The sequence below is a fragment of the Protopterus annectens genome, chromosome 2.part2 (assembly GCF_019279795.1).
Source record: "Protopterus annectens isolate FY-2018-M chromosome 2.part2, PAN1.0, whole genome shotgun sequence".
In the NCBI taxonomy this organism is placed as follows: domain Eukaryota; kingdom Metazoa; phylum Chordata; order Ceratodontiformes; family Protopteridae; genus Protopterus; species Protopterus annectens.
In genome coordinates this window covers 1,147,243,225-1,147,256,428 of record NC_056730.1, presented here as the reverse complement: position 1 = coordinate 1,147,256,428, position 13,204 = coordinate 1,147,243,225, and the positions used below count along the sequence as shown (strand labels likewise).

The 13,204-nt window shown below is 39.6% G+C and overlaps 2 protein-coding genes across 2 annotated transcripts in view; one reads left to right on the top strand and one right to left on the bottom strand.

Moving 5' to 3' along the window:
- The window catches only part of CCHR2.PART2H9orf85 (chromosome chr2.part2 C9orf85 homolog), a gene marked incomplete at its 3' end in the record, with an annotated part of 415,323 nt that extends 414,105 nt beyond the window's left edge, over nucleotides 1–1,218 (bottom strand). The window contains exon 1 of the mRNA XM_044064395.1: nucleotides 785–1,218. Coding sequence (XP_043920330.1) covers nucleotides 785–886 — 102 coding nt within the window. The remainder of the gene's footprint in view (nucleotides 1–784) is intronic.
- A 69-nt stretch (nucleotides 1,219–1,287) lies between these two features.
- Nucleotides 1,288–13,204, top strand: part of ABHD17B (abhydrolase domain containing 17B, depalmitoylase) — a 349,588-nt gene continuing 337,671 nt past the window's right edge. The window contains exon 1 of the mRNA XM_044064394.1: nucleotides 1,288–1,675. The gene's annotated coding sequence lies outside the window, so the exon portion shown is untranslated. The remainder of the gene's footprint in view (nucleotides 1,676–13,204) is intronic.

Genomic DNA, 13,204 nt, shown 5'->3' with positions numbered 1-13,204 from the left:
TAAGCAACTAAAATGATACAAGAATACGCTTTTCTGTAGGCAAAACAGTTACGTTCTGTCCTTTGTACTGGCCGTGGGTATGTGTCGGCCTGTAAAATCTGATGTCTGTACCAAACATGTCCCACTTTGGCCATTTGAAAAGGTGGCAACCCTAAACAAAAAGGCAGGAGTCAGAGCTAGATGTGGCAGATTTAAAGATGTTAAGATTTACACTGGGTGTGATGAGGGTGGACAGGATTAGGATAAATTATATTAGAGGGTCAGCCCAGGTTGGACGGTTTGGAGACAGAGCCAGAGATGTGAAATTGCGTTGGTTTGGACGTGTGCTGCACAGGGATGCTAGGTATATTAGGAAAAGGATGCCAGGTAAGAGGAAGGCCTAAGACAAGGTTTATGGATGTGGTAAGAGAAGACATGCAGGTGGTTGGTGTGACAGAGCAAGATGCAGAGGACAGTAAGCAATGGAAACAGATGATCCGCTGTGGCAACCCCTAAAGGGAACAGTCGAAAGAAAAAGATAATGAAAAGGCATGTCCTCCAAAAATACGTACTACACCTTGGGAATTGCATTCCAGAAACTAATATGCAGTACTCAAATAATGGCTACACTCCTACTAACCACTTAGACCCCCCCCCTTTTTTTGGTTGGGTAGTAATGCAAAATGTATGTGGAAACTGACATGCCTTGCCCTTCCGTAGACACTCACATAAGTTTTAAAAGCTACAAAGTTTACTTATTTAAATCACCGACATCTACAAAATTAAAAAAAAAACTCTCGCTCACCTTTAGAGTGTTAGTGGCATCGTATTTGTCATTTTTAAACACCGTTGTATTCTTGTGCTTTTGAGAACGAGTACGGGAAACATTACCCCTCTGAGAACTCATAATTGTTTAACCCAAAGTCACCACAACAAGCCAGTTATCACACTCGCGATCAGCTGACTACTTAGAAGCACCGAACCACAAATTCCAATTACAGGGATTGCCTGTTATTCCATAAACTACTTTGATAACATGTTCATTCGTGCAACAGCCTTAAAAAATAGAAACACAGAAATTACATCACGGTCATATTTCAAGCACCTTATTAGTTGATGTTTATGCCAATCAACTTGAGTATCATAACCCACTATATTTTACGTCACTTTAACTAACCAGCAAATACAGCTCGTCTGTGGGTCAAAGACAAGCGTTTCTGAAACTAGAAAAAAAAAAAAAAAAAGTTTCATTTTTGAGTGGCAGTCTGATTGGCTCGTTCAGGAGAGTGTCTCCGCCCCTTTTCTGGCAGTCAAAACAGTTAACAGGAGTTGTGGATATCAAAGGAGAGCGTAGGGGTTTGTTTTGTACTAAGTAGATTTGAAGATTTTTTTGTTAAGAGCTGAGTTTTGTTTCCCGTTTCCGCATATTATCTCCTGGATCTCGTAAGTTGCCAAGATTTGTGGGCACGGTGGATAGGCCTAACAAGGAAGAACTGGGGGTCTCAGGGAGTATACGTGCAACAGCTGCAGTGAGGATCCGTCAGTGAAAAGAACAGTGCCTGCTAGTGGAACCTGCCTAAAAGAGAGCGGCGCCGCGACGGCAGGTGCGACCCCCCGACCCGTGTCCCTTTGAATACCAGCAGTGCCCTTCCAGGAATCCCCGCAGTGTCCGTGTCCTCCCGCCGCGGCGCCCCAGGTCGGTATTTTGCCGTTGAACTGAATGTGTCATTTTGCTTTGTTAAGGCTGTGTTGCTCTTTTTGGGTGTATATGTGTACTTTGTAGTTATATGGTTGCTTCATCAGTTTCGTATAAAGCTGGTGGATTGTTCTGTTATTATGTAGAGAGACGAGTACATGATTGGACAAAGCTCCCATTAAATAGTGTAAAAACCTGAAAGGTGTCTTTTTGGGATTGGTTTGGTAACGGAGAAAAGGCTGCGAATTTGTGAAAATTGGTAATGTTTTGGACAGTGCACCTGCTACACTTGATTGTGGTTGTGCAAAAGACATAGGTCGGACAGACTGATGCATTAGGCTCTTTTTATTATTTTCTTGTGGAAACAGAACATAAGTTTAATTTACCTTAATCTTGTTACTGTTGCTCTGTAATAGTATAGTTAGTTCTGTGTGTTTACGAGGCAAATTGGTATTGCTAGTCTGGCATTTTGATGGTGTCTTGCGTGATATCCGCGACTAAAATAACAGCAATTTTTGATGTTTTCATTTTGGAGGCAAGGTGACTTCTGAAATGAAAGGGGCCTAAAACTCATTTCAACGGAGATGTAGTGATGGCTTGTGTGTGTGATTTTGTTTGAATTAGACACCTTTTTCAGTTATGCGAGTTGGCCCTTCGTTATAGTTGGAAAAGATGGGCTCTTCAGTTGAAAACTCGCACAATTCATTGAATAAACGATGATCGCATCTAAAGAATACTGACTGCGTTTTTTTGTTTATTTAAGCCTTTACTTCTGCATGCTTATTTTAAGTCACGGTTTTACTTATGTTGGATCGAGAAGGTTTTACTTGATGCTGATTTCATCTAAGGGGGTTTAACCTTTCTGATCTCTATCTTTCATTGCAATTAAAGAATATGGTTTCTTTCTGGTTGTTTACACGTAAGTCCACTTCAACCAGTGTGCTATGGTTAGTCATGATTATTGATTGACCAGCTGCCGTGGTGGCTTGCCCTGTGGTTGGACTAAGTCTAATGGTTGAGTTGTTGTGCTGTAGTGTAAATCTGTTAGACATTATGGCTAATGATTAGTGTACTCGGGATAATGCAACCAAATGGAGTCAATGTTGATGGCTAGGGTTATCTTAACGTTGTGTATTGCAGACTTGCAACATCTAGGTGTTGTATAAAGAAATATAATGTAGTTGTGTACATATGTATTTGAGTTTGATATTCTGGAGGAGTAATCCAGTTTTGCATATTAGAAGGTTCCTATTGTATCTATATATCACATTTTTTGCTTTGTATTAAAAACATTGGGATATATAAAAAAATGAGCGTGGTGGGAGGCAGACTAATTCTTAAGTCTGCAAGTGAGTGTTACCACACAATATGTATTATTCATTTCACTGGGTGGTCTTAACTCTTTAACTTCCATTCTGAAAAATAATTTGCATAAACAAGATATGCCCATCTGGTAAGAGAAATATCAACAAGCTGCATTTTTTTCAGCAAGTGTTCATTGTGGAATGATTCTAATATTTGCACATTATGTTATTGTTTAAGTCATGCTTTGCCAGACGGTTTATTTAATGAGAATAAGAAACCTAATACTATGGGAAGAAATTTGATTTTTAGTATTCTTGTGTGTCAAAGTAGAACTTCGAGCTGCTATTGATAACTTGGATTTTCTAAGTGGATTCCCATTTTGTTGCCTACATTGCTCACACTTGTTTAGCCATCCTGTTCTACACGTGATATTTTTTGCACCTTTACTAATGAATGTCACTGCCACCTTGCCTACAGGAACAGTAGTAGTTAGTGAGCAGTTTGAACTCATATTTTTTTTTTTTCTTGATACAACTGTGTACTTGTGTTGTGACACTGCAGGGTATTAAGTTATATATCCTAGGACATCTGAACACTAAAGTTATGACTTTTGAATGAGAAGTTCTGGTATTTCATATTATAGTTGTGTAATACACCTATAATATACCTCAATTTTTAACGAAGATTGTGTTTTTACTTGGAAAGCTTTTAATTTGGAAAAAATGTGTGCATATGTGTTGGTGGGTGCTACTGTACAACAGTCAAGAGTGCATGACTTGGGTGATGTGCTGTAGCTTAATATGGTTAATAAGATACTCGACATTTAAAACTTGCATCGATGTAACATTCAACATTTTGTTGTATAGTGCATGCGTGTATACTCCTGCTGTATTTTTAAATCATTGTAATTGATATTTTGTCAAAATATAAGTCTAACGTTCTATTGGATAACCATGCAACAATACCACATTTTTAAAAAATATTTATAAACGACTAAATATGTATTTGTGCGATTTTAAAGATGTTAAAATTCACATCAGAATATTTAAAAAATACAGAGCAGCATTTTATAAATGCAATATGTGACTGGTGGAATCTGTTCAGCTTAGAGTAGAAGTCTGTCACTTAAATACCTAGTTTGCTGGCTTCTTTCCTGTAGCATATATTTTATGCTAATGTTGAACTCCTGGAATTAATTTTAGGTACTCCTATATGTTACCGGTTTGTACCCAGTATGACATTTGCCGTAATAAATTCCTTCCTCGTCAACCAGTATCTTTCTCATCTGTCCCTAGTTCTAGTGACTCCAAGGTCCATGCAGATACTTTGCCAAAAATCTACTCAACTTTTAACCCACTGTCTGTTTTAGCATACAGATGGTAAGTAAGGCATATGCATTTTTATCCAAACAGCTAAATTCACTTGAGACTTGTAACCAGGTGGTTACTGTAGCAAAAATGTAAATATTTAATAATATTTGTTTTGATTTCACTGGGATAAGAAATAGAAATAATATGGGGTCTTGGTAATGAGGTTGTTGCAAGTACAGATCTGGTTTCTTGAAGTACATGTACAAGTGTATATATAAAGTTATAGATGAGATTTCTGATACCTTCTGAGTTAGAATGCCACAGCTGAGTAGTCTGTACAAGAGTATAGATGGTCACCAATGGTTTGAGAGATGACTAGCCATTGATTTAGTACAGTTGTGTTGTGGGGTGGTGTGCCAGTTGGTGCAGTGCATCTTTCTGGACTTCAGAGGACATTATGGGCAGTTAAGACTAGGTTAGTATATTTCATCCAAGTATACATATGTGATTTGTTCGGTTAAGGAGATTGTTTGCAAACTTTATAATTGTTACAAGATTACTCCGTTTACTTGGCTAAGATGACTATATACTAATGAAAATTGATGAGGCGCAGATGAGTTTGAGCTGTAGTATTGTGTGAATATTTTGTTAGGAAAGGTTTCACATTGTGAATACCTGCTTTTTTTTTTTTTTTGAACTGCATGTTAGATAATTAGACCAGCGATTTAAGATTTGCCACCGATTATTTGGAGTTGTCTTGTATTCTATACTAGCTCAATTCTAGTATTATTGATGGGTAATATTTTTAAGTTACAATGGCTTGATTGTTGGGTTGGAGATGAAAATTAACATTTAGTTAGGTTTTATTAGGATTTTAAGAGTACAGAAGACTGCAGTCAAACTAATAAAAGGAAAAACTGTGGTTCAGCAAGCTACTGTAAAATCCACAAAAGTAGTGAAACAAAACTGTGACATCCACACAAATCGTAAAGCGGAACTGTTGGTAAATCCACAAATATGACAACAAAAGGACAACAAAAGGCTGTATAAAGTCCATGGGTTTATTAAAATGGAATAACACTGTTTAAAGCGCTTTTTGTTTGCCTAAATCGGCAAACTTCATCTGAAACATCATCAAAGTTGGCAAAATCTTCAATTTATACAAACAGCTGGTTAACATTAACCAATTGAACCACATTATACATTAACAAGTTTAAAGGCACCCTGATATAAAAGACAGCAGCAACTCTGTCCACATGGAAGACAACAGTTTACTAGTCTATAATGCTTACTTTGACACTCTCTAAATAGACTAATAATTGGCAACAAAATACACTGACTGTCACTAGAAAACCAGCTTTAAAAGAAGTCAGACTTTTACCTCTTTAAACTATTTAGTTTTTATTGTACTACTAATAGAACACTCTAAATTAGTTAGGTGGCAACAAAATACAGTAGGCGACTTTCACTTGCAAGCCTACTGTAAAAGAAGTCAAAATGTTACCTCTTTAGACTTTTTAATTTTAATATACTAATGGAACAAGAATCATTTAAACCAGGTGGGTTGTAGGCATTCAGCTTAACTTGCCAAGTTAGTTCCAGTTCTTCTAATTTTAGGGGTCTAGTGCCACCCCCTACTGTCAAACTTAACTTTATCTATAATAATAAACTTGGAAATGTGTTATTGATTATTAGAAATGTGCTTAGCTAAAGCATTCTCTAATTTTGTGTTTTTTTTAATCGCATATTGATGTTCATATATCCTATCGCGGAGCCTCCTCTCCATTTTTCCTATATAGAAAACAGGACAAAATTTACACCTAGCTAAATAAACTACAAAGCTGGAGTTGCAGTTAAATTTGTCCTTAAGTTTATAATGTGTACCATTGATGCTAAAGTTATTGGTAACATCCACATATTTACAGTAATTACAGCTTTCACACTTGTTCATACCATTACAGTGGACAGTAGGAGTACCCTGTTGTTCCAAAAGGGTCTTCAAGTTCTTCCCTCTTCTAAAGGTCACCCTAGGAAATCACCTAGTTTAGTATGTATATTTGAATTTAGTTTTGAATACTTCCCAAATTTTCTGTAGTAATTCTAATACATGAATAACTGTGCATAGTGTAAGTGGTAATAAAGCGTAACAAGGAGGGCCAGGATTACTCAGAATCCAAGAAAAGGCTCAGAGATTTCCTTTTTATTACCTCAACACAGACCCCTTGCTATTCTGCCAGTGGTAGATATTGTGGATGATGTTTACTCTGAATCCAGTTTAAATCCTGATTCTTTGCCTGGCTTAACTGGAGCAGGAGGTAGATACTACAGAGTCCCTGACTCACACAAATTCCTTTATAAAAACCCTGTTGCTGACCCTGGAACTATTTCCCAGGGTCCCAAAGGAGTAAAGGCCTCTACAGCAAAAAATCCAGTCCCCTCTGACAGATTCCGGAGCATTAGCCAGATGGGGGAAGAAAGTGTATACGTCTGCAACTTTAGCAATGAGAGCCTTAAATTGGCAGTTTTACATGCTTAAATATCAGCAATATTTGATGTCTCAGTTGAAACAAAAAATGCTTCCTAATTATATATCAGCAATATTTGATGTCTCAGTTGAAACAAAAAATGCTTCCTAATTATAAGGAAATGTAGGATTTATTGCATGCAGCTGAACAAGTGTGAAAACAAACTTTGCGATGTGGTTTTGATTCCTTGGAGGCCTCCTGTAGAGCAGCAGTTACAGGGTCTGTCATTAGAAGACATGCTTGGTTAACAGAGCAGACATTACCAGATCATAATTAAAGCAAAATTATTAGATACACCTTTGCAGCAGGATGTTTTCTTTGGCGTTAAGGCAGAAGAGGTATTAAAGAAAATGGAGGATAAATCAGAATCTATGCAAATGGTGAAGGATTTCTTACAGGTTCAGCCTCCTCGTTTTAGCAGAAATTGGCCAACAAAAAATTGATTCTTTGCAATTTCAGGCAGACCTCAAAGGGGCAGATACAGACGTCCAAGAGGCAGAGGTCAACCACAACGTACTTACAGGCCTCGACAATGGGGTGCTTCAACCCAGAAAGAAGGGGAAGATGAGCCTCAACCTTATAAAAAAACAGCCCCAATGACCTCCCACTACAGCTGCCAAACATCTCACTCTTGGCAGCCCCCTTGGGGGGGAACTGGCACTTTTCAGTCGCAATTGGCAAATGATCACCAAAGACAAATGGGTTCTCAATATTGTGTCTCAAGGTTACACGTTCCACTTTCACACTCTGCCAAGGTTAAAAGGAATGCCAAATCTGCCACCAGATCAATGGGCAGAGGCTCAAAGACAATTACAGCACTCATGGACATGAGAGCTATTCAAAAGGTACCAAAACAGGAACAAGGACAATGATTTTACTCGAGACTCTTTCTGGTTCCCAGAAAGGACAAAGCTTGGAGGCCCATTCTGGATCTTTCTTCTCTAAATACTTACCTGGACGTTCCAAAATTCAAAATGTTGACACTACAGCAGCTTCTTCCCATGCTGGGCAAGAAAGCTTGGCTCGTAACTTTGGACCTCAAGGAGGCACACCTGCATGTCCCTATTAGACAAAATTGTAGAAGATACCTCAGATTCTTAGGTTCAGTGCATTACCAATTCTCTGCACTGCCCTTTGGCTTATCTACTGCGCCCAGGGTCTTTACAAAATGCCTGGCACCAGTAATTGCATTTTGCAGACAAAAAGGAATTCAAATATACCCATACTTGGACGACTGCCTTATTCAAGCAGAGAGCGAAGACTTTCTTCTAAAGCATCTGGCGTTTTGTAAAAAGACTGCTCTACACAGTAAACGAAAAGAAATTAAAACTAGTGCCCTCACAAGAGAATATTCCTGGGTGCCAGCTTAAATACAACGGCCCAGATGGCATATCTCACGCCAGACAAGCAAAGACAACTGACTCAATATTTCCAATTAATGGCAACAAAAACCCAACTCCCTGCAAGAAAAATTCTGCAGGCCTTGGGTTACATGGCATCTTGCATACTACTAATTCCATATGCTAAACTACATATGAGGAAACTACAATGGTACCTAAAGAGTGTCTGGTCTCAACACTGTCACAGTTTGGAAACAGTAATACCACTAATTCCTTGCCTTCAACAGGAGTTTCGATGGTGGGCTCAAGCCTGTCACCTCAACAAGGGACAGCCTTTCACTCAACCCACAGCCAGGCAAACACTGACAACAGATGCTTCGGATTACGCCTGGGGAGCACACATAGCAGGAAAATGTATTCAGGGCAAGTGGACCGCAGAACAAAGGCATCTTCACATCAATCAAAAAGAGATGTTAGCTGTACAAAATGCCCTTATAGCTTTCAAGGACCTTCTGCATCCAGGACAACTACTACTAAAGACAGACAACACCACAGTTATGTGGTACATAAACAAGCAAGGGGGCACACATTCATATCCCCTCTGCAGACAAGCCATGACCTTGTGGAACACAGCTATAACCTATCAAGTTCATCTGCAAGCACAATTCCTGCCATGAGAGAAAAACACACTGGCAGATGACTTAAGCAGAAACATTGTGGAGCCGCACGAGTGGAAATTACATCCACAAATGTTCAGGATGATAAAACAGAAATGGGGGAGCCCGGACATAGATCTGTTCGCATCCCCAATGAATTACCAGCTACAGAAATTCTGTACAAGGACTTACCACCCACAAGCATGGAAAGTGGATGCCCTCTCATTCAGCTGGAAAAATCTACAGGTGTACGCTTTCCCACCAATACCTCTCCTTTCAAAGGTGCTCATAAAAGCCAAACAAGAAAGGCCAAAGATGATGCTGATTGCCCCAGACTGGCCACGCCAGCACTGGTACCCAATCTTAAAGAACTTAGCACAAGGACCACCATGGATTTTGCCTCAAATCTCAACTTCTGACTGTTTCGGATACTTCAATGCCAGCTCAAGACTTTAAACCTGGCTGCATGGCAGATTCCTTAGTCAAGCAAACAGAGCCTCTCTCCAAAGCTGTTATGGATGTCATTTTGGAGGCCTGAGGCCTAGCACTAGGAAAGCCTATTCAGATAAATGGAAGAGATTCTGTGCCTGGAACCAGGCTCACAGCCTTGATCCTCTTGTCCCAAACATTCCTCAGATTCTGCAATATTTGACTGAAATGCTGGACAAAGGCCTCTCCTTTTCATCCATTAAGATCCATGCCTCTGCCATCTCTGCTCATTACAACACGGATCCACCAATTTTTTCCCATCCTTTGCTAAAACAGTACCTGAGAGGGGCCAAAAACATAAGACCGCCCCGAAGAGCACCAACTCCAACTTGGGACCTCAACTTCGTCTTGGAAAAATTTAACTTTGCCTCCTTTTGAGCCAGCTAACTCAGCAGACTTAAAATATGTCTCTTAGAAAACTGCTCTGCTCCTTGCAATCACCTCAGCTCGAAAGATTTACAGGCACTAATGGCAGTGGAACCTGACGTCTGGGGCAAGAAAAACTGAAGAAAATGGCGTCGGCTGCATCTTATATACCCCTGGCGCACTGACATCAGGGAAGAAGCGACAGCAACCGATGCCGGACCAAGACTTTGGAACTCGGGTTATCCTGCCGTCAGGCAGTCCCACAGTCGGCCCGAGTTCCAAAGTGTAATGACTGCAGCAGTGTATACACTCTAACATCTACATTTATAGTGGGTACAAAACTGTACTATACCTTACCTGCCACACGCACTACAGGACAAACACCTAGATAGATTTTATTTGAAGGGGGTACAGTGTCTGTTAGCTTGCAAGGATTTTAGTTGACACACTGATCCTTGGTCCGGTATGGTTTACACCTGTCCCTTCTAGGCTATAGAATATTGGGTAAAACCTTATCCACCCCCATAGTCCTTTTTGTGGGTATTGCCTACATAATAACTATTGGACATAGATTATTCTGGGTTGGTTTTGCTAAGGATGATGCTGCTCAGTGCCAGGAGTCTAAACAAAACTTTTACTACTTGCAAGCTCTCCTTGCTCTAGAGAATGTAGAGGTCTGTGTAGTTCTTGAAACCTGGTTTAAAGCCATGGAGATCACCCCAGCAGTGCAGGGCTAGAATACCTTCCAGACATTTAGACCACCTACTGCACAGAAAGGACAAAAGGAGAAGGAGTTTAATTAACAAACAATTAAACAAAGGCACTCCAAAGCTGGTCAAGCAGTATGAAGCACTTGAGGTCTTCTAGGTACAACTTATCATAAGCAAAGTGCCCTACCATGTCTTTGAGCTGTAGATATATATATCTATTATGTATATATATTTATTTTACATTTGTTGACCGTGCTAGTCTAACCGGATATATGTCCATTTTCAGTAGAGGCCCATGGAGATAAGCTCCAAATGAAAACAGTAACAAAGCCATATATACAAATTAAGGTAAACAAATGCAGGTACATTAGTGGGAAATAATCAGCGGTCAGAAGACCATAAAATAATGGAATGTAATCCATTATAAGTTGTGTAATGCACAATGCAGTTTCAATACATAATATATGTGAGAAGGAAACTGATTTATGAACAATTAATTAGTACAAAAGTTTTCACATTGATGAAATTAAGATGATGTAAGCAATAGTATGTAGAAGGAGAAGGTTTGCTGTTAAGATAGACTCTTTGTTACTGAGAAGAGGAGTGTAGGCTGAACCTAGTAAGAAGAGCTAGTTGATAGTCAGGTTCAGTACAGGGTCACAGCCAGTGTGTTTTGAGGAAAAGTTTTAAATTCGTTTTGAAAAGTGATATAGAGGGAAGTGAGGAAGGTTCATTGGGAAAAAGGTTCCAGGATTTTCCAGCAGTATCGGAGAAGAGTCACCAGCCGTGTTTGATTTACAAATACCGACAAGAAGTTTATGTGATGATCGTAGGCTTTCGAGATTATTGTAGGGGATGAAGAGGGTAGATACTATTGGGGTATTTGTAGGTTTGTATAGAGTTTTATGGACAATGGTCAGTTGGTGGAATTTTAGCTGATTTTGGAATTCAAGCCAGCCTAGCGGTTAAATTGTAACAGTGGTGGGTTCTGAAAGGGTTGCCTATAGCAAATCTTGCTATGTTGTTATAGGAATTTTCCATTTTATTAAGGTTATTTTTAGATGGATTAGTGTATATGGATGAGAAATAGAGGAGAGTAGAGATTAAATGGGTGTGAGCAACAGTTATTCTAGCTGCGGGAGAGAGGAAAGGTTTGATCCTGTATAGAGAGCCTAGTTTTTTATTAACAGTAGTGTTGTTGATATGGGTGTCGAAGTTAAGGTTGTTATCTATGGTGATGTCTAGTAGTTGGATCTGGGGATATGAGAGTACCATTATTGGATGTGACTGTAAAATCTATGGGGGGGACTTGTAAGTAGGGGTAAAAAGGAGGAGCTCAGTTTTTTTAGGGGTCAGAAGGAGACAGCGCTGTGTTAACCATTGTTCAACTGTGTTAAACACCTTTTGGGTAAGGGAGTGAAGTTCAGATACTGATGTGGCTGAGCATGTAGGTGTGGAGTCGGCTGCATATTGAATGTAAGTAACTTGGGGAATTTCTAGGTGAAGGTCATTGATAAATATAGAAAACAGGAGAGGTCTCACTATGGACCCTTGGGGGACACCAAGGTTAACGAGCAGGTGGGTAGATAGAGTATTATGCCAAAGTGCAGCATGTTGTCTGTTATCTAAGTAGGACTGGAACCACGTTCTAGGTAGTGCATCTAATGACAGGGATTTGAGGATATTTGTAAGTATCTTGTGATTTACCATATCTTTACCATATCGAATGCCTTGGACAGATCTATAAACAGTGCAGAGGAAAGCATATTGAGGTTATGTTTTTTTGTTGATACAGTCCATAAAGGAAAGGAGGGCAGTAGTAGTGCTGTGGGAAGGCCTGAAACCATGTTGACAGCTGGACAGCATATTGTTTTGAATTAGGTGGTCTAGCAATTGCTTGTGGATACATTTTTCTATGGTCTTTGCCAAGGGAGAAAGCATCCTTTGATTAGCCATTGCGGAAGTGTTTTTATATCTACAAAACAGTTTGCATCAGAAACGCCCGATCTTGGGACCTAAATATCATCTACAACATAAAAACACTCATTGGAGGGAAAGGTAAGTGTCTGGGGCTACCCCTTCGCTGGAACAGGCTTCCTAGCTATGTGAAGCTTATTCATGCTCCACTTGTGTCAGTGTATGGGGAAATTTTTAAATGTACCCCTTGTCTGTTACCTACATCCCTGTTGGAAAGAGGAGGCTTGCATTTGTTTGACCACTCTTACCCAGGCTATACCCCTTACACAATGAGTAGTATCAAAACCTGCCAAATACTTTTGGGAAGCATGGCTATACGTAATGTCCTTTAGGGTCATTTTGCATAGTAATTGCCTATGAACCAATAATGTTGGCTATGAAGACGTTGAGCTTCTGGCTATTAGTTTTCTCTGTAGTCTCAGAGTTCAGAAATATTTTCTTCGCATGTTAGATGTTTACAGAGTGCTCATTAAGAAAAGTTAAAATGTCATGTAGTCTGCATATGTGTCTCTCAGTGCTTTGTTCTTTGTTTCGGGTCATGTTTGGGGTACTGTAGAATCTGCATCTCCTCCATGTGGATGTTTACTGGGGCTTCTTGTTTGTTCAGACGTGGCAGAGACCTGCGAATGGGTGACTTGGTGGTCCTGTTGATGTGTGGATATGGTGGTGTGTGTTGTGTGTGGATATGCATCTTGACATTTGTTTTTTCTCCTTTGACCCTCTAAAAATGTAGTGGGTGTCCAGTTAAGAATGAGCAAGCCACTACATGCTACAAAGTAAACTTTTTTTCAGTTATTTTTAAGTGTAATGGGGATTATAAACAAATGCTGCTGCTGTGGTGTGTGTGTGTT